General features: G+C 37.2%; 1 protein-coding gene across 7 annotated transcripts in view; it reads right to left on the reverse strand.

Moving 5' to 3' along the window:
- FRY (FRY microtubule binding protein) overlaps positions 1–26,872 on the reverse strand; it is a 216,267-nt gene that overhangs the window by 25,115 nt on the left and 164,280 nt on the right. For all 7 annotated transcript variants that reach the window (XM_079298273.1, XM_079298274.1, XM_079298275.1 and 4 more), the window contains 14 exons: positions 26,733–26,836; positions 23,485–23,670; positions 21,341–21,539; positions 20,633–20,754; positions 19,610–19,797; positions 18,603–18,697; positions 16,313–16,914; positions 14,653–14,750; positions 14,390–14,560; positions 9,055–9,195; positions 8,220–8,399; positions 7,371–7,532; positions 6,460–6,534; positions 5,261–5,431 (listed from right to left, as the gene is read on the reverse strand). In XM_079298273.1, coding sequence (XP_079154399.1) covers positions 5,261–5,431; positions 6,460–6,534; positions 7,371–7,532; positions 8,220–8,399; positions 9,055–9,195; positions 14,390–14,560; positions 14,653–14,750; positions 16,313–16,914; positions 18,603–18,697; positions 19,610–19,797; positions 20,633–20,754; positions 21,341–21,539; positions 23,485–23,670; positions 26,733–26,836 — 2,494 coding nt within the window. The remainder of the gene's footprint in view (positions 1–5,260; positions 5,432–6,459; positions 6,535–7,370; positions 7,533–8,219; positions 8,400–9,054; positions 9,196–14,389; positions 14,561–14,652; positions 14,751–16,312; positions 16,915–18,602; positions 18,698–19,609; positions 19,798–20,632; positions 20,755–21,340; positions 21,540–23,484; positions 23,671–26,732; positions 26,837–26,872) is intronic.

Here is a 26,872-nt window from a genome sequence, read left to right on the forward strand (position 1 = left end):
TCTTTGTTTTATATACATAACCACAATGGTGAGTAGATTTGAACAAACCCTTACACAAATATGTAACACCTTAAGCAGCATATCTTTTAAACTTTTATTCTAGGCCCACATTGATTATTTTTTAATCTGCTTAAATTATTTGAAACTGTATTTTGGGAATTGCCTGATAAGCATTGTCTGTGATCCCACATTATAAAAAGGACACAGCCAAACGAACCAAACATTTTATATTTATCAGACTTTCAGTTCAAATCCCACACTCAGTTACATAAAGCTGAGTACATTAAGCAAAGTGTGTAACTGTTTGTTAGGCTGGTGAACTGATATAAAGATCACTTTATTTCTTTCATGTATAAAAATGAGAATTAGCTTTCCACCCTTTCTCCATTTATTCACTTTATGTATTTTCCAGTGGACTGTATGCCTTTTCTCTGATTGCAATAATCTCTTGCTCCCTTCCTAAGTCTAGCTAGATTCCTCTCTGGCAAATGCAGGACCATATCCACAACTGCCATGAACCTCCAGAGGCAAAAGGGGCCTTACACAGCAAGAACAGTCTCTCCAGAAGTATTCAGATGCAGTTTTGGGTACTTCAGTTTGCTGAAAGCCCTCAATTCTGCATCAACATGGGAAGGAAATTTATAGAGAAAAATGTTTCCTTTTAAGGTTCAGGGCTTCCTGTTTTAAGGCTCTGTAAGTTGCAACACTCTTAAACAAGCAAGTCAAACGGTGAAAATTCAAGCTGACAGTGATATTTAAAATACTAATTTAAAAAAAATAGTTCTGCTTAAAAAATAATATTATTATCAAATAACTGATTATGATTATTTCCTGGGTTTATGCAGATCAAAATTATGTGCAGTCATTGAGAAAGAGGTCTCAGTTCAGTAAGGTCCTTTAAGCAGAGTTGTGATTTTAAAAACTTGAGTGATGCCCTTTTGGGACTACTCAGAAATCTACTGAATGAGGATCAAACTGCATGAAGTGCAATGAATTAAACTGCAATCTTACCTCTTTAACAATCAACAAACTTGCACAAATTGTTCTTATTTTGAATCATTACCATTTAATGCAATGGACTGTGAAATGTGGAGGGAAAGTTCAGTTTCATGACACTAAGCTCACCGTTTCATGAACAAATATGATGAAAATAGAAAAAAATATTTTTAAGGAAAAAGACAACCCTTGAAACTCACAAGAACATTTAAAACTAAGGAATGCACTAATATGAAGAAGAAATTTTTATGAAGCCTGGCACATTATGGGAAGAACCAACCCTGTGTTTCCATCCTGGGACTGGTATCATATGGAAGTTTTGTGTGGAAAGAGAACAGAACACATCTGACTTAAGAAGTCAGGCCTCTTTAAATCATAAAAATCACTGTTCAGTTCCAAGCTATTTATTTTAACAATTCTTTGGTTGTCCATCCTCCCCCTCAAAGGCTCGAGGACACATGCAGCAATGAGACATCCTCCACAAACACATCAATTACTGAACTAACAAATGACAAAATGACATAAATAAGCAAGCAAGCAAAAATGACTGTCATCACACCTTTATCCTCATGATGCCTAGTAAAGCCATCAGTAAATTTAGCAGCCTACATCTATGGGAATATTTCCTGTAGCAGTTTTATTCTGCAAGGCGTAAAGAAGGAAGGCAGCAAAAGAAAAATAAAAGGGACACCTCCAGGGCATGCAGTTAGAAGGGGTAGTGAATTAAAAATGAGGGGAAAGGGTAAAAGAGATGAAACACTGTAACTCAAATACCCATAGCATTTGGATTAGCACAGATTTGCTACAGGGGCACCCAGAACCATATCGAGTTTAAACAAGAGGTCAGCATGTCTATGAAGATGGAGTTGTTGTTTTTGTAGCCTATTTAGTAGTCTTTCTTTCATTGTTAAGAAGAAAGAGCAAAGATGTATTTGAGAGACTGTTCATTTTTACCTACAGCAGGAGCAAAGCCATCTCCCACCTGAAAAGTCACCAGTGATAATCAATTCAGAGGAAAACAGTCATGTCATAAGCATGTCTGGTGGGCAGGTACCACACAGAGTTCCTACAGTCATATGCCCCTCTGGTAGAGGAGAGATGTGCCCTTGCAGCTACTTCAAACTTTACAACAGCCCAGGGAAAAGGAGAGACAAGGGAAGGCAATCCTGTGTGGGGGAGAGCAGTAAAGCTTTTCCATAGAGGCAGTAAGAATCATGCAAAACCCCTTTTACACAAGTTTCCATCCTTACTGTGTTGACAAAATATGCAATGCTAATGGACGCATTCAACTATTGTAGGGTATAGGTAGAAGTATTGTGGAACTACATAGAAAGTAGTTTCCATATGGATGTATCTCTTACAGCACAGGCATTTCTAGACAAAGATTTCTGGGGGTTGTGTTTGCATAATAACTGATGTACAAACCATCAGAAACAGATATGCAAAGTTCTGTGGTTGCTGATTTCTGTATTGTTTGTACAGCTCACTAAAATCTCTATCGTTTCAGTTCTCTCTATAAATCAACAAACTTAAAATTGAGATCCCAAACTGGCAATGACTGATATGTCTTTTCAGCTTTCCTCACAGGGTAAATGAGTCCAGCAAAGCTGGTAGGACTATACAGCTGTATTAAACTAGGCTGTAGAAATTAATTTATTTATTCAATCATATTCAGTCTGATAGCAATAATGAAAACTGTCTTAAGAGGTCTCAGACATTAGATTTAGCAAGATGTTAACAGGAGTCAATATGACACCGCAGAAAAGGTAGAAATTATATATTATTTCCTCCTACAAACAAATGGCCCAAATTCTATAAATAATGAAGTTTCTACACATTAACTATGCAGAAAGATGCCACAAGGAGAAAGGCCTCAGTTTGAAAAACACTTATACTAGAATTAAGATATTTTAAAATTTGTGAAGACTGTTGAACATGTCAAAAACAAAATGAAGCGGAATTTTTGAAAAATACCACAAAAATATTTCTTATACAAGATAAAAAAAATAAAGCACCTGTCAGAATGCAAACACACACACACACACTCACATACACACACTGAAGGGGGTAGGCAACAGCAAAACTATGATGTTATTCTACAATATAAATTTGCAAAAGGCATAACATATGCTGGCACATCTGAGTTCAAGTAGCATTCTTACCTGAAGTTCCTGGGTAGCAGATATAACAGATAGAAAAACAAATAGAAAGAATCTATGTAAAATCACTGCATTAAAGACATCATAGACAAACATTTGCCTACAATTTCAGCAAATATTATCACAGAAACTGCAAGTCTACCTTTCAAATCTGAAAATAACTATTCCTTGCTTTCACATCTTTAGGAAATTTCAAACAAGTATACCTTGTGCTGGGTTGATCCAAGCATCACTGGCCTATTAAAATCATATGCACCTTTTAGGACTAATGTTGCTTTTGCTAGTGTAAGTTTTCTAAACTGTTTTTTCATTTTTATGAATATATCACACTCAGATATGATGTAAATGTTAGACTTTCAACTCAGTCATTAGAGAAGGAGCCTTTTCCGCCAGGTCTGAATTTATTTTTAAAACAGTAGTAAATCAGGTCTGAACTAAACATTGGAAGGCAATCCAGGGCAATTTAAAAACCACTAAGTGAAACTCAACATTTTAAATTTTACTTCACACAAAACTAGAGAAGCTTGGTATCTGTTTCATGACCAACTTAAGACTAGTAGGATACCAATTAATTTAGGTCTCAATCTTGAAGTTGGCCACATGCATTAAAAAAGTCATTGCAAAATCACAGCTCATGAAAGCAAATTTATTTTAAAATGAATTGCTCTGCAGAATTATATACAGTCTCTATATGGTTTTAACTGGTGAAGAGAAAGAAGAAATTCCTGAATTTCAGTGGGCAAAAAATTATCAAGTGATCTTCAGTCAAAATTGCAGTTCTACATCCTTGTAATATCTTGAAAGCATTTAAGACACAGGAATTATTGCAGCCAGTATATTTCTGCCAAACAACCTGGCATTATTGTTTTATCATTCATCCTTGTTTGGAACCTTGAAGCTCCTTCAATATTTGTCTAATGTATTTCCAACCATTGCTGCCAACTACCCTTTCAGGGCTATTTTTTTTTTGTTTTTTCATTAGCAAAGTCATGGGCAGCTGTGAGCCAAGATTATTAATTTTGATACAGAAATTCCTGACTTGGAAAAATAAGGACTTTGGGATTTTTTAATTCCCCCATTCCTTCATTCTTTCTCTTCATTGGAAAAAAAAATTCAGAAGTACATATGAGTTCACATCTGAGTGCTCTGTTTACCTTAAAATTATTTTGCTACTGTGACACAAATAGGTAGAAAAATGAATATTTCTTCCTGTACACATGTTCTTCTCAGGGCTAAGAGCGATGACTGAGAGAATTTATGTTAAAAACAAGTCCAGATTATGATAAGTTATTAAACTCTAGGTTTGCTGAACATCTGAGTCTTAAGTCCTTCAAAAGAATCAACAATTTCTGAACATTTAAACAGCAACAAAATTGTTAGACTTGTTTGGCAATGGATATTAATTTTTAATCTTTCCTGATCAAACAGAAATAAATACCCAAAGTTTGCTATCAGCAAGGTTATAGGGTGTAGCCCCCCAAAATTTATCAGTTCTCCAAACTTTTCCCTTCAGCAGTTTCAGCTCAAGGTGAGCAGACAGGCTCCACCTGTCAAGACTTGATCTGGGTGCTCAGGATTTTGTGTAGCTCCTGCATGAAATGATGAAATCACAGACACCTCAGCAGAGTGGAAGGTACATCTCCAAGTGATTTCATCGGAGTTGCAGGAATAACAGCAGCCTGAAGGCCTGAATTAATGTTTCAGAGGGTTCCTTATGAACCAACAGATTTGGAACAATTTCATTTTATACGTTTTTAATTTGCAAATATATATATTTTCTTAACAATTTAGATCTTTATAAACTGTATTTAAAATAAGTTCACTTAAAAGTAAATTCACCAAAAACTTACTAGAACAGAAGTTTATTTTCCACTAGCAGTTTTGCAGTGTTTCCTAAAGTAGATTCAGAAAGGAAGGGTGTGGTAGTCTTTTTACTGTTACGCTACTGAAATAAACACTAAGTGAAGATCATAAATAATCTGAACTTAAAAGTATGTTTATAGTTACACAGTTAAAGTTTTATGTTACAAGAAGAGAAGTGTTTAGCAGAAGGAGTATAAAAGTGCTTTAATATAAAAAGCTGTTTCAGAGAAAATATATCGTACCTCCCCATCTTCCAGCTCAACATCTAGGAAATCAAAGTCCCTAAAGACTCTGAACTGCTGTTCACTGTTGGAATCATCCATGTTCTCCTGCTCCCTTGTTCCGTCTTCTGAAGAGACCAAGCTCGTCTGGTGCTCAATCAGATCCAAATCACCACAGGAAGAAAAAATCACCTACAGTTCAAAGGATTCCTTTTGTTACAAACTGTTCCCTCTGGTTGTTTCTTCCTAAAAGCTGCAATTGGTTATTCAGAAGACTGTATTTCCAGTACACACCTAATTCCTTCACTGAGTATTTTTAGAACACTCTTTATTATTTATGTTGGACAGGTGCCTTCAGATTAAACTCGTACAAAGAAACAACTTCATACTGTGGGAACACATCCAAGAATATTACAGCTACCGCCTAATGGCTGCAGATTGATGTTGCCTGGATGTTTGTATACATATATAGGAACAAAATTCAGAGAACTTAGCATAGAAAATACTGTCAAGGGGATGATATAGTAAGTTCATTTAAAAAACCCCTCCAGTTAACAAGTTGTTAAAAATATGTCAAGATTGAAAAATACAACAAGCTATAATTTTTTTCTTTCCCACTGAGTATACTTGTGTCTGCAATTTAATTGCAAAAATTAAACAGTTCCTGTCTTGCAGAAACAAAGGACCTGTTCTCCATAATACAAGTGACATATACCACGTTCAAAAACATTCAGAAATTTTTCTGTAGAAAATAGTTAAGAAATATTTTAAGAGCTTCCCACCCTGGGTGATCAATCATCTTTTTCCTGGCACTAGATAACACTAATTTTTAAAGAGTAACATCAGAACTAGTGCCTAATGGAAAAATCAAGCCCACACACCCATTTTATTTCTGTAATTTAATGTTTTACTTTATAAAGGTTCTGGAATGGTAATAGAGATCACTACCCATTAAAATGGCATAAGTAAAACCTATAGCATCACTGATTTTCACAGGGAAATCATATATAGCTCTCAAAGAGAATCTTCTTTCAGTGAAAGGGCCATTCACTCCCTGGTCCATATGCTGAGAAACACAGCCTGGGCCAGTACAAAGGATAATGGCAGTAGTGACTTCAAAACTATGCAAATCTGGTCAGCAACTCTGGGAAACACAGTTCTTTGCTTTCACTGCTTAGGATAGGATGAAACAAAAAACTGGTCAATACAAGGCTACTTACTGAAGGGTTTTTACTCAGCCCAACTTCCTGACCACACAGGGAAAGGACATGCACCAGCTTTTCCTTTGTCCTTTTCTGGAAAACAAGATGTTTCTCAAGTGAGCATGTTTTTAACCACTCATTCTCCCGCTGGCTAGAAACATACATTAGCAATTTTTAATTAGGAGGAACAAACCAAAGAATTAGTTTTAAATGCTCAAAGGATTGTTTTCAGAGCAACTATGCATCAAGGAAACATAAAAATAGCTGTTAATGATTTTGCTGTTTATTATATTTAAATTAGTCTATAAATTCCATTGAATACATTAAGGAAACATTGTATCATCTGCATCACTTCAAAAAGACAGTTCAGAAGCCTAAAATTAAGCACATGCAATTTTTATTTTTTTTGCAGAACTGAGTCTGCGTCACTGCTATATAACCTGCTATATCAAAAAAGAGAAAAGAGCAAAAAAAAAAAAGTTTATTCTGAATGGCTTTATTTTAACTGGCAGATAACCAAAATCATTAAGGTAATCAAATATCACTTCTAGGAAAACTGTTCTTTTTATTGAATTACCCAAGAAAACAACTCTAGAAGTTGCACAAGCTATCTACCTGCTCCCCTTGCTAATATCTGAACTCACCTGTTGTGTTGATTTAAATCTGACCTAGACTTAAGAGGTCTTAAAAAGATGCCTTTCTTGCAAGTTGAAAGAAAAAAAAAAGCTTTGGGATAGAAGATGGACATAACTCAGTCCATTTTTGAGTCCAAGAAAGACACTCAGCACACTAGGTCAGATGTGGTGCTGCCACTGCTCCAGGCATGCAGGAGCACTGCACAGGGCACAGAGGGCTCAAGCATTTAAGGACCCAGGCATATGTTAATTCAGCTGCTCTGACTGCAATATATAAACAGTGGGGCTACCTACCTGAGAGTACTGGGGTCTCTTCCAGCTCACAGGAACAAGGACATTGGAGTTAGATCCTGATGAGGTTGAAGAAGTGCTCCTGGTGACAGCCATTGCCCTGGGTTTGCCATCTCGTCCAGAAGAACTCTGCAGCTCATCATATCGTCTCCCAATAATTGGAGTCTTAAACAGAGAGTAATTATTCAGTAGCACCCTGCTTCAGGATGGACTTAGAAGAGCCATATTGCTTCAGTTGGAGGAAAAGATTATTTTGAAGATCACACACAGGGATAAAACAAGGAGTGCAGCAAATTTCACATCACTTGGTAGGTTTCTTATTTTCCACTGTGAATATCTCAGTAGCAACTGCCATACTTAGTAGCCAGAGCTTATGCCCATGGGTAGATAATACTCAAAGCAATTTGCCACACAAGTTCCTGACATAAGAACCAGCAAAAACCCAAGAAAGCTTACAAAGTTAATTCCAAATCTACACTTCTTGCATATTCTTAATTTTTTTCCTAAGACTGATGAATATTTTGGCCCTTTTCCAACAGGTATTGAAATGTTTTTCTGGATTGACAATAAGATGCTCAGCATTTTCCATAACTGTACTGACAGGAAAGCAAAGAGTACCATATGCCTTTTTATGCTTGTATTTCCTTTTAACCTCAACATATGAATATGATATAATCTATAATGCTGCAAACAATTCTGCAGCTTCTAAATAATAAGGTGAGTTGTCCATTAAAGTCACTAGGACCATTCAGTTCTATAAAGTTACGAGGGTTTGAAGAATAAAAACTGCTTGTAAGAGAGCCCAGTCAGAAGTCAGAATCAAGTGTTAAGTAGCAAAACCACAAAAAATACCTCTGAAATATCAAAATGAAACTCCAAAGTCTTCCCTGGTAGCTCCTTGGAGGCACTGTTCCACACTCGATGTATTTCCATTTTTGAAAGATCACTATGTTGATAGGAAGGTAGAACTAAACTGGCAGAACGAGAAACTACCAATTTCAGGATATTCAAAGCTTCTCTCCAGTGAATGCTCTAGAAAGAATATATTTATTCAGCAAACAGAAAGCCAGATTCACACACATTCAAGATTATTTACACTTTACAGCTGCATTTTTTACCACATAATTAAAATGTAGAATTGGAATATCCATATTCTTTGTCTATCTTGGCCAGTGACAAAGTGTGTAATTGCAGAATAATTTCAACCAAGAAACCAGATTTGCCTAAGGTGTCACTGTTAGGGAACTGGCCCATAAGCTGGGAAACCTGTGGACAAAGCCAACTTGGCAGAGGATTTAAAATCTTCTACCTGAATATACTAACCAGTATGAAAAAATATAAAGGCCATAGCAGAATCCCATTTAATAAAAAAGGTGACTTGACACAAGTTTTTACCTCTGTGAATTCCTAGTACTCCCATGTATTTTTCACTTTTCAAGAATTAGGTACAGAGGTCTCTGAAGAGAAGTGCTTATGCCACATCTCCCTTGTGCTAATAATTAAAGAATGGTCACTCAGGCTCTGAGTGACATTAAGGTTGCTCTGAGGTAAGAAGTGGTAATTGTACCACACTAGACACTTGCAGCCCCCCTGCTAATCTAGTTTTAAATTCTGACATAGAAAATCAACTTATGATAGTAAAAGCTGCTAAGTTCCTATATTAATATAAATACAATATGGTATTTACCTGTACGTATTTTTCAATGGTTTTTAGCACTTCCATGTTAAACTGTTTCACAGGAATAGCTGACAGGTCCATATAACTAAGAAGACTGTAGATCATCTGTAAGAGGGACTGCTGCATACTAGGAAGGCCCTTTTCTAGTAGCTGTTAAAAGAAAAGTGAATGCAACAAAACTTTGAGATATTTCTTCTTAAGTAAAAAGCTACCAGTTTCACAAAGAGCAATTGTACTCTTCATCTCTCTTCACTCACTCATTTTGCAATGCCATTTTACAATAATTTCACAACTGATGATGATACAGGCATGAAGTAAAAAAGAGCTTAAATTTTATTTTAAGAGCCTGTTTTATTTTATATATGCTTGCCCTAACTTATCCAGAAAACACATTCAGCAGTTGAGTAAACTGGTAGGTAAAATTTACACTGTAATTGAGTAAGCACATCCAATAAAAACAGGGGAGGATCTTTTCATGCCTACATTTGCTGGAAGTCAGTGAGAAAAAAGAAAACTTACTTAAGAAACAAAACTACTACTATTCAGACATCAATAAATATTTATAAAATATATTTCACTGCCAGTGCTCACTACCTGTAAGTGCCAAAGAAACAGTTTCTATTTAGGAGGAGGTGAAGTCCCTGGGCTTCCTTACTGTAGAGAGTAATACAAAGAAGGGCTTGATATAAATCCTGGAATTTTCAGACACCTGAGTGCAGATTCTGGAATACCACGATGAACCTTGGAAATGCAACTGTGCTCACACATATGTGTGACAGTAATTCCAGAGGCATATGGACAGCCATGATTTGTTTTTATATGTGTGAAATATCTCAGCTGAAAATTTCCTGGCAGGCAGCATGTTCTTTCACTGGTGACAGGCACCCCACAAATCTCAGAGGCAATCAAATGTTTTTGTTTTTGGAGGTTATCAGAGCCTCAATACCAAGCACCATCCTTCCAGTTCAGGCTGGCAAAAAAGTTCCAACACTGGCTATTAGAGTTATTTGATTCTAGAAAAAAATTTTCTATAAAAACTCTAAGCTGCTTCCTTCCTTCCATCACAGAAAAATTTCAATTCTTATCGAAGTGGACTTTAGTAATTTTTTAGATACCTTTCTAAGGATATAGAAGGATAGGGTTTCTCCTTTTACTGAATGAGAATGTTTCAAACTAGTGCAAATTTAACCTATTTTATCCCACTAAATACCTGCTGATTTCTTTCATCAGAAAAAGTGAGTAGCAATTAGTGATTCATAAAAGAAAGCAAGCAAATTCCATTAACAGCACATTAAAGGGAACTCATTATACTTATCCATTCCTCTACAAATAAACAGGAAAAAATTTAAATTAAAGATACTACATGGCAACCCGCTTCAGCCCTTAGACACTGTCAGCCCCTCAGATATTTTATTGAAAGAGAAAATGATCTTAGCAATTCTTCAAAATCAGGTTACAGAGGGGTTTTTTGCCTTCTTTTAGGATCTTGCAATGGAAAGTTTGGCTCCTTGTTTGTAAACAGTTTATGTGATGCAGCACATCAGCCAGTACACCATTTCAATGTAGGATTAGAAGAAACTATCTGGATGATAGAGAAATATTTTTGTTCTCTGGCAGAGGCTACTGCATCAGACAATCCCTGTTGGGATAGGAAAAGGAATTATTGGGAAATAATGGGAATTTTGTCTCAACTGCTGTTTAGAAAGCTTTTGTTGGAAGGAACCTTATCTCTGAAAGTTTGTAATTTCCACTACAGTTTGTATAAATTTGTTGTCAAAAGAATTTGTTGACTGAAGCAGCTCTTGGCCCTTAAACCTGACATATTTGTGAACTGTGTCAGTTTTCACTTGCTCAGATGAATACATGTGGCAGTTAGTAGTTCAAGTGTGTCCTTAAATAATGAATTTGTAATAAGGAAGAGTATTTCTGTTTAAAAAAGAATAGCAACCATAACAAGCCTTTAGTGCATATGAATTCTGTTGCTGCCAGAAGTAACAAAAATAGCAGCAAGATGGAGTTGTGGTAACATAACAGTTGGATAAGAGAATTCCAGGACAAAATCTTTCCACTATATTTCTAATAAGGAATACAACTCTTTCCAGAACTATTATTTTTTTACTCTTGCACATATGACCTGCTTTGAAGAATTGTGGATTCCTCTTTTGCTCTGTATGGTAACTATTGGGATCTTATTTGGGCTCAGGAATCCACATTGCATTAGCAACATTTGCCCCCTTGCTGAAGCAACAACTAACCCAGAGCTACGTGGAGAAGAAGCCTTCTCTTTCAAGGGCTGCTGGGGTGACAGGAGACAGTTCCCTTTGCCCTCCCAGTCTGGCAGGAAGTGTGAGGAGATACTCAGCTCTGAGGCAATGACATACAGCCAAACAAAAGTTTGGAGGAAATGAAAAGGGCTTTCAAAAGCCATGTCTGATAGACAAGCTATTACTTGGGTAAATGTCTTATCTAGGGTGTGCTTCCCCTTGCAATACAGATGGTTTAGTTTCTACTCATTCTTTGGTTTTGAACAGGTTATAAATGCTTATGTTTTTTCACAAGCAATCCTCCATCTAACAAGGAGGAGGTGGAAAAATCTACCATAAGCATATTACTATGCACTACTGATTCTTGTCTATTAATAGCATTAGCTACTTAAGTTTGAGCATGACCCTGGACTTAATGAGTCACCAGTTTAACATGACCCATGCCAATTCAGATATGCTCCTAGAACGAGTGGGCTGTCATGATTAAAGTTCAAGTTTTAAAAATTAATCTGCAAAAATCTAGAATAAAACCAAAGTAAGCTTTCAGTAATATGTTTGTATGCTGATCTTATTTTGGTTGTAGAGGTTGAGAGTTCTATTGCACGACTCAATAGTGATTTTCCCTCATCTGTAGATTGAGATTTCCCAGTAGTTTTCTAGAAGAAATTACAATTTTTCATGGATGGAGCATATGTAAAACTAAGGAGCATTACACTTGTCACTGTAAGATTTGGATAATAACAGAGCTCAAATGTTTTATTTTGTGCTAGAATTATACCCCTTGATGACAAGCAAGGACCTGCCAGTGAATAGGTTAAATACAAAATTTTATCTGAATGGCAATAATTGAAACTTCTATATTGTGCTGATAGCATTTGTTTTTATAGTCTTGATTTGTGCTACAGTGTCTCCTTCTGAAGCTACACCTGTGTTTGGAGGGGTGACTGTTGCAATTCAATTTCCTTTGTTATTCTTAAACCCTGCCTGCCTCACAATTTCTCTCTGCCCCAAGCATTGGGGACTGAACCAGGATTGTTGAAGTTTGAGGCTGTGTATGGCTTTAACATGCAAGTGCAGGTAGCCCAGTGGGGCTATTAACCTATTTGGCCTTGCCAATGGACAGTATATTCCACAGCTGGTTTACAGGAGACAGGGGCATGTTGTTTATCCTGGCCTGAGGATTAACTAAGAAGAAAAGAGGAAACATTCTGAAAGCTGGGAAAAAAAATATTCAAGCCCACAGCAAGCTGAATAAGATGGTTTCTTTTGCTACACCACCAGACTGGCAGCTATTCTATGCCCATATAAATATTCTCCAGACATGACTCAACAGAGCTGTACTCAATGTAAATACAGAAAAAGGAAGTCAGTGCTCACAACTCTGTCATCCTGTTGCTGGTGGTGCTATGAGAGGAATGTGTCTTAATTACAGTAAAAAACCTGCCTGGCTTGCTGTTGATACAGTAGGTGGTGCCAATCTACAGCAAGGGGGAAGTATGCAGGGAAGAGTCTCTACATGCAGGTCTCAACCCATTTCAAGGGGAGCAGGCTCAGGAGCAATGGTCTTTGTGGAGTGACTGTACAGGGAGCACTGAAGGGAAAACAGAAGGGCAAATGCTTTCCTAACGCTGGGAATACAATGAGAAAGAATTTGAACATTTACATTTTTATGGCATCTCCTTATTACAATATAGTTTTAATAGCATTTTTTATTAGGAATACAAACTTCCATTGTGAAGAAGATGCTTGACTCTGGAGGGATCAATGTCATGAAGAGGTCTTCATTGGAAGAGCTAATAGCTCTCCAGAGTATTTGGACTTGAAAACAGACTGAAAACCTCATGGTACTGTTTTAGGTTCCTACAGGAACCTCAATGGATTTCACCATCACTTAAGACCGTATGTAATTGTTTACTTAGAACTTCCATGTGTAAGCAAGGTGAGGAATTGTAGCCTGGTACAGCAGGGCTTAGTTTGCTCTGAAGCCTTAAGTGAGTGTGGGAGCAGCACTGGCTTTTCAGGCTCTTTAAAATTTGTGAATAGCCAATATCAGAGATGCCTGAGGGTTTTTTATAGATCCTTTGGCAGATAGTAGTTTATTTATGTAGAGAGGTAGGTGTCCACTTCTTTTCCAGAGTACCAATTGATAGTATAAGAGGAAATTGTCTCAAGTCAGGCCAGGGAAGGTTTAGATTGACTGTTTGGAAAAATTCCGTCATGAAAACAGCTGCCCAGCATTGGAACAGGCTACTCAGGAAAAGGGTGGACTTACCATCCCTGGAGATATTTAAAAGATGTGTAAAGGTGGTAGTGAGGGATATGGTTTAGTGGTGGACTTGGCAATGTTAGATTTGGGGTTGGACTTGATGATCTCAAAGGTCTTTTCCAGCCTAAAAATTATTCTCTGGTTCTGTGAGTACAGAACTGTCTTCTCCCTGGATGAGAGGGGAGACTGAAGGCAACTCAGCAGAGAAGGGATAAATCTGAGAGCCCTGTAAGAAAATGTTGCTGTTAAAGTGATCTGACAATGGGGTGGGGGGGGGCAGAATACCAAACAGCCTTATGCTGAAGAGTAGAACTGAAACTTGGACCCCCAGTAACAACACTGCATCAGCACTATCCACCACATGGGAAAAACGTTAGGAGTAAACAATGAACACGGGAAAACCTTTGCAACAAGATGATACCATTCACTAGCAGAGGAATGCATACAAATTTGTATCAAGAACCAGATCCTTATACAGCAGATGGTATCTTACTCTGTTGGAAAACCCATTGTGGAATTAGTCTTCTGATTTTCCTCAATGGGATCTAATAAATGTCCGGTTTCCTGTCACTTTCACAGTGGAAAATCCAACTGGTTGATGAAGGATTCTGTTTTAAGATGTATCAGCTTTTGTATTAGTGTTCAATACTGACTTTAAAAAGTAATTCTAGGGTTTTTTTCTGCCAATTTCTGCTTTTATTTTTGAATTATAAATAACAGATGCAGAGCTCCTAGTAATTTGCTGGCACACTTCATCTCTTTGGGCTGTTGTGCAAGAGAGAGTTAGAACAGCAAAAAGTTTTTGAAAACTTACCTCAGCCAAATATGTAACCATACTCAAAGTAATATCAGCAAATGCTTCATGAAGGTAACGGCAAACCACATTTACCCAGGTGGCACAGTCCCTTGTATAGCTGTGTGTTTTATAAAGGGTCATGACATGGGCAAGATTTGATAGCTTGGGATTCTTCTCCTCCAAGCAAACCTAATTAAATATAAACATCAAAACACATCAAGAACAAGGCAACTGCATTTACAGGGTTTGAGGATGTACAAAACAGCAAATGATTTTGATACCTGGGCAATCCTTTCGGCTATATCTTTACAAAACTGGTTTGGGCTGTCAAAATGCTGAATTAAATGGGGCAGCAGACACAAAACATTCAGTGGAAATCCTAGAACAAGAAAACACAGAACAAAACATATATTCTGGACAGTAAGAACCACAGTGATCTTTAAATTGGTGTTTTATGGGAGGTCATGGTTTCAATATTACATTAGCCATAAACTCACATGGACCCTGTTAAGTTGATCACACCACTGGCCATACCACATTTGTCTTAAAGGGGTCTTAATTTGAAAATCTAGTACGTCATTTAGACAACAAATTTTTACTCTTGTAAAGCATGAGCTTATTTCTGCAAACACTACTGCACATTCCTGTTAGAGATCATTTTTATCTTTTCCACTTAACTGGCTTATTGACTGTCTTAACCAGTGGCATTTTCACTACAGCTGCTAAAACAAAAAAAGAAATTCAGTGAGTATTGATTAATAAACAACTGTTCTGGTCAGCTGCCAGGCACAGCTTCCATTGTTTTATACTGTTCAAGGTAATAATAATGCATCAGATTCCGGGTGCTGTAATTAGCTCAAGTGCTGCCTGGAACTGGGATTCAGCTCTTCTGCACTAACCCATAGCTCAAGGTAGTTGATGAAATATGAATGCTGCTCTAGTTTAGGTGGGAGTTCAGAAGTCAACTTTGTATCTGGACACAACTAGATTTTTGAAAAGAAAGAATTTTTTCTATGAAAATAATTTTCTAACCATCCATTGCCTCTCACTCTACACAATTAAACAAGTTGCTGAAATTAGAATAATGGTTTCCCTACCCTCCCTCTGTATTCAGGGAAAAAGAAAGATACCTCCAGATGGTACTGTCCCAGCAACTCAATGTGAGAATTTCTCAAGCAAAGCCTGGAACACAGGCACCACACAGGTGCTTAGAGATGTGCAGGCTGTTAACAACATTCATCCCTTTACTCTGTGTCTAGGCTTGTAATGACTTAGTTGTAAAGCCCAGACATATGTCTTAGTACCTGTGTTTCTGACCAATAGAGAGGAGTAAAAATCTGGAACAATGCAGAAAGTCTCTTCAAGAAATATAATTAAGAAGTGGCCACCACCTCAGCTAAATAATGGGGAATTTCAAAATGCTATCTTATTTACTCATAACCTGGCCTCTCTCCTCACTCACTATCATGCTATTGTAGTTTATCTAGAGTGTACAAGAGTTCTTGATATTTATATTTTTAGAGAAAATGCCACGAACCACTAATTTAAAATCAAGCAGTTTGACATAGTCTGAAAACAACTGAATAGAAAAACTGACCAAAGTAAGTAACAGAAGTTTTGATAGTATGTCCTTACAAGTTTACTTTGTCACCAGTTGGAATCTTTATATGCTGCTAAAGCCCTAGAAATGAAATGCTAAATAATGCACAATTTCTCTCCTCTCAAACCTTATTGTGCAATGGATTCACTGTCTAGAAACAGGTCATTATTTCTATGAAATTTCAAAAAAAGCTCACTCAGCTCAGAGCAAAAGTACATTATGCTATATTCAAAGAGAAAGAAAAGTTACTTCTCTTGGTTTTGTTCAGATGGTTGAGTGAGGTCTGTCAGCAAATGTCAATGCAACAGAAATTGAAAGAGAGGAAAGCATGATGGTTTTACCTATAGCTTGAGAGGAATCCACCATGGATATTCGAGACACTGGTGTCAGCAAACTGAAGAGCTGGAGTGTGAGGTCAGTGGTAGTAAGGGAGGTGAATCCTTTCAGGAGCAGCTGCTGGAGTCCTGAGAAGTCTGCCCATTTCAGCTGCCCTTGCAGCTTCTCTAACTTCTCCCGGTTTTCAGCTTTGTCTAGTGGCAAATGAGCCAGAAGTTTATTCAGCAACCGCAGTGCCATCAGGTACTCAAACTCAAAATCTGACTCCATCAAAGCCACAGCCACCCAGAAGATGGTGGCCAGTAGGTTGGTTGGATTGTTAATATGGGATGGATCTGTGAGGCTGTCCTTCAGAGAGGATGAACTTCTTGTTTTAGAGGACAGGCCTTGCTGGGTGCATGCTTGAATTCTGTCTAGAGTGGCACTGCGTGGTGGGTCCGAGGACTTGTCCACATCTCCAAACTTTTTGGGTACAGAGAAACTCCTCTGGTGTCTGCTTCGCTCAGCAGTGGCTGTGCTGCCACTTGCAGGATTCATGTTCAGCTGCCCTGTGCTCTTACGGTTTGCAGTCAGCTTGGTGTTTGATGTTAAATCTGGTGAAGATGAACTGAAACCAAGATTTATAACATCCATTACATTGTGTGAATGCACAGTTTGAAAGGTACACATTAGATGCAAGCTATGTAATTATCAGAGTGTAAAAAAATATTTAAATGGGAGAAGTAGAACACCAAACCATCTATTGCAGCCTGCCTTCTTTTTTCCAGAAGACAGACTCAGTCTCACAGACCTGACAGAGATGAGATTCACATGGCATTGCACCAAACCAGAGCAGGACACCCAACAGTCTACATAGGCAAGAATGACATGGGGACAAGAAATACAGAGCTGTGAAGTGGCTTATGGCAATTCCCAATGGGACAGTGGCAGAACTGAAAACAACTTTGGTCTTTAAAATGCACCCATCAATGGAGCAAGCCCTGAACTTTGTACAGCTGGCAGGCAAATGCACAATTGCTTGTTGGTTAATGTGAGAACTGTGGGCAGAAAAAACAGCCTGTCTTAAGCAGAACCACAAATATTCCCCATTATCCTCAAGAAACCTGCCATGCAGTTGCCCAGGCTCTTGAAAACACAAGTTTTGAAAATTTGCTGTCATTGCATCCTATCCTGCCTGTATGCTAAGATACCTTCAAGATGGTTTACAGAAAGTGTAGGTGCTTCCATTCCAATGCCTAATGCCTCCTCATGGACTGCCATGCAATAATCCAGACAATACCTATCAATTATCTGCACAGAGGAACATGCTGTGTTGATTCACACAAGGAAAGTTTGTTCTGGAGAACAGCTAATTCCTGACTCTGATCCCATTCCTACCTCCTACACTGTGTGTCTCTACTGTCTGTAATACTTGAATCTTATTCTAGAATCAACTGTCAGGGTAAAGCATATTGCATCCCACTGCTTTCTGAAGTGTGTCCTAACCTTTGTGCAATCTTGCTCTTTGCTTTAATGTGCATTAAATAAAGATAAACAGCTCTTAGTTTAGAAAGTAGAAGTGATTTACCCCGCTCTACTCTGCCCCAAGGCACTCCTTGGGTTCTGCCATGGCTCAGCACCCTGCCTGCTGGCTTCAGAAAGAACTTGTATTTTTGTGCTGCAGGTAAGCATGGTAACTTATGGATATTTAAAAAAAAATATTTACCAATTCTATTGTTACTATCAGGAGTCAGATGGACATTCATCTCCCTCAGTATTATCAACAGCCATGTTACAGAGGGAGCCTGTGACTTCCATGTACAAAGGTCTACTTTCAGGCCAAGGGTTTCACAAAGATGGTCAAAACATCAAGCAAAATCCGTGTCTACAGGGGACAAAATTCTCCCTAGTTTTATTGAGAACAAATCATGATCATTTATTCCTGGGGAATACTTCACCTGAGAATGACACACTGGATGAAACCAGTACTACAAAACCCATGCTACTTCCCAGATATATTTTCAGGTTTATGACACAAAGGTGCAAAAATACAGTATTTTTAAAGGATGTTAAAGTAGTTTATAGCCATATGGCAGCAAGATAGAATTTACAACACATTGTAAAATTTTATTAGTTCTATCAACATTATTTCAACTATGGCAAAATTTGGCAGAAATGTGCTCATAATCTGGTACTCAGAAGATTACAAATGAGCTCAGTCTTATCAAAATTATTTTTTGCTGTTAGACTGAAGAACTGCATACTTAGTGTTATTAAACATTGAAAAAAAATACAGTTAGGAGAACAGATTCTTACCGTGATAACACTGTCAAAAGATCACTGTTCTTCAAGCAGTCAGAGAGATTATCCACTGCAGCTTCCAAAGTAAGTAGTGCTTCCATTACATAACCCTAGCAATGCAGAAAGTCAAGCATTTTAACAAAGACATTCAAGAAAGCAACATTTAAAAATCTTCAGCTCATAAAAGGAACAGGCACCTACTGAAAACTTATAATTTCTCCTGAACAAAACCCCAGCATTCACATCAAAGCCACTGCCCTGAACGTTAAAATGTCACCACAAGTGTGTTTTATTTTCTGCCTCTGAATGATCTATGAAGGTATGCAAGAAGGGCACATATCTCATCAAGGGACTGGTAATGACACACTGAACCCCTGAATTGCAGGTCACTGGTTTAAATTCTACACAAGCAGTTGTGACAGAGTATTACTGTCATCTTGTGGCAGTTTCATTACCTAGGTAAAACATGGAGGTGATGTCAGTCTATTTCTTGCTGAGAGTCAGTATTTCACTTTATTAAGTCTTGAATCTCTCAATAAATAGTCTCTGATTGTAAAATTTCAGCAGACTGAACATCACAGTGCTGTGAAAGGTCTGTATCGAATAAAATCAATATAAGCTTTGTACTATTATGGATGGTGCAGATTTCTTTACTCCTAAACATGATAATGATAACATTTGAGGAGTGAGAGAGTGTCTACTTCATGTGAGATTACATCACCAGACAGATGACGGATTCCTTAAGCCCAAATTAATGAAGTTGGAAGAAAGGGTCATCACAAAGATTTAATTTTGAGTGATAATTACTAAAAATGTCTAGTTCTCTTTAGAGCCATGTAAGACTGTAAGAGCCTCATGAAGGCTTAGATAAGGTACATATGAATTCAGTAAACTCAGAAGTAACCTTTTCCAACATTCTACTCTTCACCACATGACTCCAGAACACCTTGTTAAAATGGTAATTTCAAATTAAGTATGCATTGAACCAACAGTTCTAAGAAGCATTATTTACACATGCATACCTGAATCTCATCTCCATGCTCTCCAATAACTTCCACCAGTCTTGACAGGAGGTCAGACAATGCATGTGCAGAAAGGGGCTGCTTTAGGGCCCTGAATATCTGGAAAGAGCGACCAGCATAATGTCTGGAAGAGCTTGAAAGAGCTGTTTGTAAAGCAACTTCACTCAGATGCTGCTCCAAATGAAAACCTAAGCAAAAGAATAGGATGTCAGGTTTTTTCCTCAGTTTTATTACAGACTTTTCTGTGGGTCATAAACCTGAACCTACTCTGTGAGGAGGATATGCTTGTTAGCATATGCTGCAAACACTGAGAAATGGGGTGCAGAAGCAACTGTGCTTTGGAAAATTTTACATTTATTTTGCACAGAATGCAAGAAAATTAACTGCATTAACTGCAAAACAAAATTCTGAGTCTGAAATTGATACTTTGATTTTTTTTTTTTTTTTACAATTCCTGGACAAACTTTCAAGCCATCCACTATTCTTGCTGGCAGCAACAGTAACTTCTGAAAACTCTCAAACCTGAAGCCAAAATGAATCAGGAGTTTTTCTATTAGCTTCAGAAGGCTTTGGATAAGATCTTTAATATAAATACGGGTGCTGCATTCTGTTTGATCTTGGAAATTGTTTAATTAGTGACTGTGCTGGTTTAAAAAATGCAATCATAACATTCCCTATGTTCTAAAAACCATAATAAATGAAAACTAAACTTCTATTGCCAGAGGAAATTTAACAATGTATATTTACTTGGTAGCTGTGATTACTAACAGGACACAGAGGAGATTTTATCTGGCAGAATCAATCAAAAGGCTTTCTACCAACAGCTTTGAAGAAATATTCTATTCAACACTTAGCCACAGTTTAATCTAACATGACTGTTTTAAAGTAATTCTTTCATTTGTCATACATCCTTGTTAAGACATATTTATTTCTGCATAAGCAGATCTACTAAGTCACAGGATAAACATTAAGTGTGATCATGAGGGAATATTTTTTTAGTTATGAAAGGAAAATATTTACTACCTGACTTGGAATCTTTAAAAACAGATACAACATGGCGCAGAAAATTAGTGAGCTGTTCAGCACTCTTGGTGTTCTGATTTTTGGGAGTGATATCTTCATGGCACCAAAGTGGACCAAATGCCCTTTAAGAAATACATAACAAAGTACAAAATTTCTTTGAGTTATTTGAAATAAATGTGATCAGTCAAAATATATAATCTGTACAGGTACTAAGATATTTACAGGTCCATGACCTGGTAAACATGCAACCAAATGGAATTTTAAATAAAAGTAAATAAATATTCCTAAGCTGTATTCTAAAATATAAGCTATGATCTGTAGAGACAGCATAAACAATTCCTGCTTTTCATTTAACACTGTGCCTAGAATCTGCTGGCTGTAGCAAGTAGTTAATTTTAGTTTGACTATGGCATTTCACTATGCGCTGTACACTTTATATCTTATTTTATAATAATGAAACTGGCTTCTTCTGAACTATTAGTTCATTTCTGAACATAAAACTATCAGTCAAATATTTTATTTCTGCCAGGCAATATTTTTTTGTGTTTTCTTCTCACACTCTAGTGCATTTAAGCACCTACCTAGTACTGTAAGTATCAATAAAGGAGGAATGGGGTCTGTAATTACTATTAAAGCTCAGTCATTTTCCTTTAGGTTGCTTCATGAAAGTATTTGAGTATAAACATATCCTCTGCTTATCTGCATTACCTGGTTGTCAGAAACTCAATCAATTTGTTTGCTTTCTCATCTGATTCAGCAGCAGTGTCCATGTCCTCCACTTCTTGTGCAATCTGTGGGAGGTTTCCAGTGCTGCCTCCCAGACTGATACTAGAGGAGGTGGAGCTGGAGCTCAAGCCGGAGTCTGGCACTGGAGATGACTGGTATTCCCGCAGAAAGTCAAAGCCACCTGCCAGCCACAAGGGGGGAGATAAACATGGCATGCACTGCTGGGCCAGCTTTACAGATGCAAGTGCCTGCCAAGCAGCTCTTTCAGAGTCAGCAGCAGCTGAAACTTTCCACTGGGAATCGTGGAAAACCTGCAGAACACAACCACCCTCAAATACTGATGGGAGTGAAAATGGTACTTTGTTTCTAAATGTGTAGAATCCAGAATAAAATGAAAACTAACCAAGTCAAGATTTCTTTTTTTTTACAGCACAAGGACAACAGGAGTTGGAAAACAAATATTCTAGGGCATTTTAAATTCAGAAGTAGGACTTTTGGAAAGTGAATTTAGAAGTTGGCAAAGTGCATACAAAGTTCACTTCTCTGCACTAGTCCGATATGGAAAAAAACTGCAGAGGGGAATTTTTAGAACAATTATGCTGTTCCAATTTTACAAATGTAATGGAAATCAAGACACAAATGTTTAAGGCTTCTGTTCAACACCTTTAGTAACTGCACCCACTGGACTAGTCATACAAAATATTTTCAGCATTAGGATGAAACACCTGAGTAAGAGTTCTGCTAGATCAAAAGCTTGCCATAGTTTCGGAGACAAGATTAGAAACCAAGACCTGTTTTCTTAAGTTTAGACTTCTAGTCATGTTTAGGTTGTATCTACAATAGAAAGAAAATGGCCTTGAGAGAAAAATGGGAAGAGGAAAAAATCCATTGCAAACCAGAAGACTCTTAATTTAGTTGCCTGACATTATGTGGAACAAATCTGAGCTGAAGCATTTTCAGTTAGGATTTTTTGCTATAGCTACTCACCCACACTCTCACTCTTTATATTAGCTTCTCAAAAACCAGTCCAAAATACCAAGTCTCGATAACTTCTTGAACTCCAGAGGGCCAGAGTCAGGGTACCAATTACATTTATTAGATGCAAGAATGAAAACAGTTTTTCATTTTGTCAGAAAAGCACGAATGTAATTTTAATGTAAGAATTTTTTTCTGTATTTAATAATTCATTGATGTGCACTGGGAAAGAATCCACCCAACTCAATGCAGGAAATTCATGTGAGATAATTTTTCACAGAAGTTATTCAGAATGAAATTTCTTTGGCCAAAATAATTCATCAATCTAAATTACCTATCTCTTCCACTTATTTTTAAAAAATAATTTTGTCATGTCTCAGAAAAAATAACTAGTTACCATGTAATATTTTTTATAAAGCCAAATTTCTTATTACCATGGAAATGTCACTGATATGACATGTTTTAAACTGCATGGTAAAGTTCTTCATCCTGTTCCTGACAACTAATCCTACATCCACAACCCTTTATAGGTTCTGTGATTCCTTCACAACTGAAGAGTACACTTAGTAATATTTAGTATATATATATATATATTTAGTATATATATATATTTAGTAATATTATATGACAATACCAAATCTAACAAGCAGATACCAAATATATGACAATACCAAAGCTAACAAGCAATTTCTACAAATTGGTTCCAAGCAACTCCTTATAAACAGGTAAACTTTTCAGGGCAGAAATGCAATGTGTCAGTGATATAAAGGAGGGTGTGTATCAAGCAAAACTTAATTTAATAATGGAAAATCTGAGCTGCACATTCTTGCTGGTCTTCCTGTGTTGGAATTATATATTCATTTCTTTTAAGGTTGAGGAATGATTGCCTTCATTTAAAGTAGCTCTGGATGCCTGAGGGGGGAATCAGGAAGTTATTAGCCCTATTAATTTTAAAATATTACATTACATATTTTGCCTTACATTAGATAACTTTCTCACTATCATGAAAAGTTGTCTAATAATAAATTGCATGCACCCCTAGGGTAGTTTGTGTGGAATTAGTATTAATGGGAACTGTTCATATTTGCCACTTTATTACTTTGACCTCTCAAAACCTGACAGTATGACACAGTGTTCTTTAGCTTCATTACCAGTGTAAAGATATTCAGGTAGGTATGCAGGTTGTACTGTCAGAGTCTTGGTCTCATTCATCTCTCTGGTCTGAAGAAGCACAGATGCAATGGCTTGATAGTTGTTATTACAAGATAGTGCAATCAAAAGGTGAAGCAGTAACTTTTTACTGTGTTCAAAGACCTCTGGGCGGTAATGGTCAAGACCTAAAAAGAAAAGGTTACAGCAATCTTTGAACATGAAGTAATAATAAACAAGTTCACATTCCAGAAATAGCGAAAATTCCAAGGCAGATCATGACAACAGAGCAAATAAACAAAAGATGTAGTATTTCCAGACATAGTTACTTGTGCCGTTGCTTAAATGTACGTGTATATTTAGTTTCCAGACAGAAGTCCCACACAGGAGCTATAAAGAATGAGTGGCAATACAGCTTTATGCATTCTGTCTCACTGCAGTTAAGTTGGCAGGTCTGGAAAACCTTTACAGATGAGGTACTCTCTGTGGTGGTTGTAATTACACTGCTTACCACAGTATCTGGCTTTCTAGCACAGACATCAGTTTTAGAATGAGTGCAAACTATAAGAGGCAGGTACTGATTTATTAAAAAAGGAACTGACAAACAAATCACTCAAAAAAGAACTTCAACTACCAGTGTGCAGCATGATAAATTAGCCCCTAACTCAGGATGCAGAACTCAAACTGAAAGTCTAGCACTGAAAAACTGATTTGGTTTACACTACTGATGTCTGCAAGATTTTAAAACAGCCAGAATAGTTCACAAATTACAAATATGAAGGAAACAGATATTTCTGCACTCTGTTTTAGTAATCTTGTTTTGATTCTCTTTCAGAATCTTGCAGTATATTTAAACATACTTTCTTCTGTTTAAGAGTAGTTTCAATGCTGAAAAAATTTTTTTCTTCTTCAACTCCTGTCTTCTCAGGATATATCCCTCTTCAAAAAAGCAGCTACTTCATTACACTGTGTGGCAGCAGCCAACAGATCTTTCAAGTCAGGTGTTTTCTAATATACTCTAGTCATGCTGGTTCTTGTATGGCCTGCAATAATGAAGCTGCTCATTATTGGCACAGATCTGCTAACTAGGAACTGAGAAGGACAGTTCAGCCTTTGTGCTTGCCCAGTGCTGGTCCCTTCTTTAACCTGTAAGAGTTCCAAGGAGGGTAAGCTTCTGTGGCATGGACACATTTCCATGGGAAAGGAGTTTAGCTGTTCAACTAATTTCACACTGGTTGCAAAAGAGATTTTAAACAGCAGTGATTTTCATGCACCAGAGATAGGCAAGTTCAAACCAGCAGTCTGCCTGCCTGCTTCACCAGCAGTGAAAACCATCCAATAGTCTATTAAACACACAGACATTGCAAAATTCTCTTATTTTAATATTTTCTCACTCCTTCCAATAAATGAAAGGATACTAGCTCTCCAGGTAGCCAACATACTAGTTGCCAGTTTGCTTTTCAGTCAAATGCATCTGCCTGCTCACATTCCAACAAGATAGCAATACTTAATTTTTAATTACATTCATACCTTTGACTAATATGTGGCATAACTTCCTTACAACATCACAAGAGCTCTACTACAGAATGGAAATTTTTCCACGGGAGGTGTAACAACTCTAGAGAAACTGACCTTGAAGCCTGAAAGCTGTGATCTCACTTTAGCTACAACTAAACCAGTTACATTTAGTTACTAGTAATATTAAATTTTAATTTCACAATTCAGAATTTAGAGTTTATAGCCAAGGGATTGTCTCATATGGTATTAATAAATTTCTACTTATTCCTTATTAAAAATCTGTAATGTTGAAACCTTATTGCACAAACAAACAACTAAAGATTATTTTTAATGGATTACTAGTATCATAACTGTTTCTGCATGTTTATTTGCATGGCTCCCTGATGGATCCTTAAAGCCATCTTAACTGAAGTGGTCACAATGCCCTACTCCTTCTTAATCTCTTAATTCATTCTTGTGACAATTTCTAAGTGTAAGCACCAGCTTTCTCACACTTGTTACAAATCATAATATGTTGTTTGATCAGTTAATGGTTACTGATTTGATCCATACAATTACCCAGTTCTCTTTCAGCTCCCTCTTACACTTAGAAAGTTCACAGAAATAGACAAAAAAAAGAGAAAGTTGTTATGGGCAGACAAAAAATAAATGTAAATTTTAAGCAAATATATGTGAAATATCATATAAAAAATTACTCTGGAAGTCCCATCCAACACAATCCTGGTCTGTTAGTCCTGTGTTTCATTAGAAATTTTTGAAATCAATGTACAGATATAAAAAACCCTACTTCAACAAAAACTTTTGAGCAGAACAGTTGGTAACAGAGTAGCAGTAAAGGAGAACAAGTATTTTCTTCAACACAAACTTCATTTTGCCACTGTGCTGTAACATCCCAACTTAATCTCTTTTTGCCTGCTGAGCAGCAGTCTCTTCCCAGACTGACCATGAATACTTAAGGGGTAACTATGGTGACTGAATGAGAAGGGAACTGTGAGCTCAGCTATAATAAATTTATTTCACAACTGTGTTTATTTGTCAACACTATTATTTATCAACCATGCAAGTCGGGGAATGGCTTTATCATGCTAAATACCCTTGTGTGCTAAAAAATTAGGCCACTCACTTTTGGTAATGTTGGATGGCAGGACAAGGAAAGGAACAGCCTCCAGATGAACTGTGCTACAGTCAGGAACAGACAGAGCAGTGAGGAAAAAGCAGTGCCTCAGTGCTCAGGTACATAAGGGAACACACTGATGATTAAGTATTCCATCAGCAGAGAAATTAATGAAGCTTTGCTTTCCAGAGGTCTGTGTCTCCACTACCTCTGCAGTACAGCTCTCCTGGCTCTCTTACAGACTATTTTAGCAAAGGCAAGAGACAGCACAGGTGTGTGTCATCCAGGTCCAAAGTATGTGCAGACTGTCATCACTAATCAAGCTGGATATAAGCATGAGTTCCATCTTCTTTTCTTGCAGAGGCTATACCACATTTTATAGAGCTATTTTAGGAAGTCATTAATCTTCAAATTACTACACGTCTCTCAAATTTGGGTGAAATTGGCCAAACTATTCAAAAACTTAAAGGTTTTGAGACTAATTTAGAGACTGCAACTGCCTAGTGCTTTTTCTATTAGGGTGGAGGGAGGAAATCATAAAACATGTAAGAAACACAATTCTAAAACTAAAGTAAAAGGAGTGAGTAAATTTATACTTTCTTGTTCTGTTGGTCTTACCTAAAAAGAGAGCATGTAGCAATAAAGGGAGGTGAAGAGCCCAATCTTCTCTGACACTGTGATCCACTACCATCTCAGTCATGAAGATAACAGCAATATTGCACCTGGAAGTTAAACCACAGCTTCAGTTCCAAAGCTCT

This window comes from Erithacus rubecula (assembly GCF_903797595.1).
Source record: "Erithacus rubecula genome assembly, chromosome: 1".
Classification (NCBI taxonomy): Eukaryota; Metazoa; Chordata; class Aves; order Passeriformes; family Muscicapidae; genus Erithacus; species Erithacus rubecula.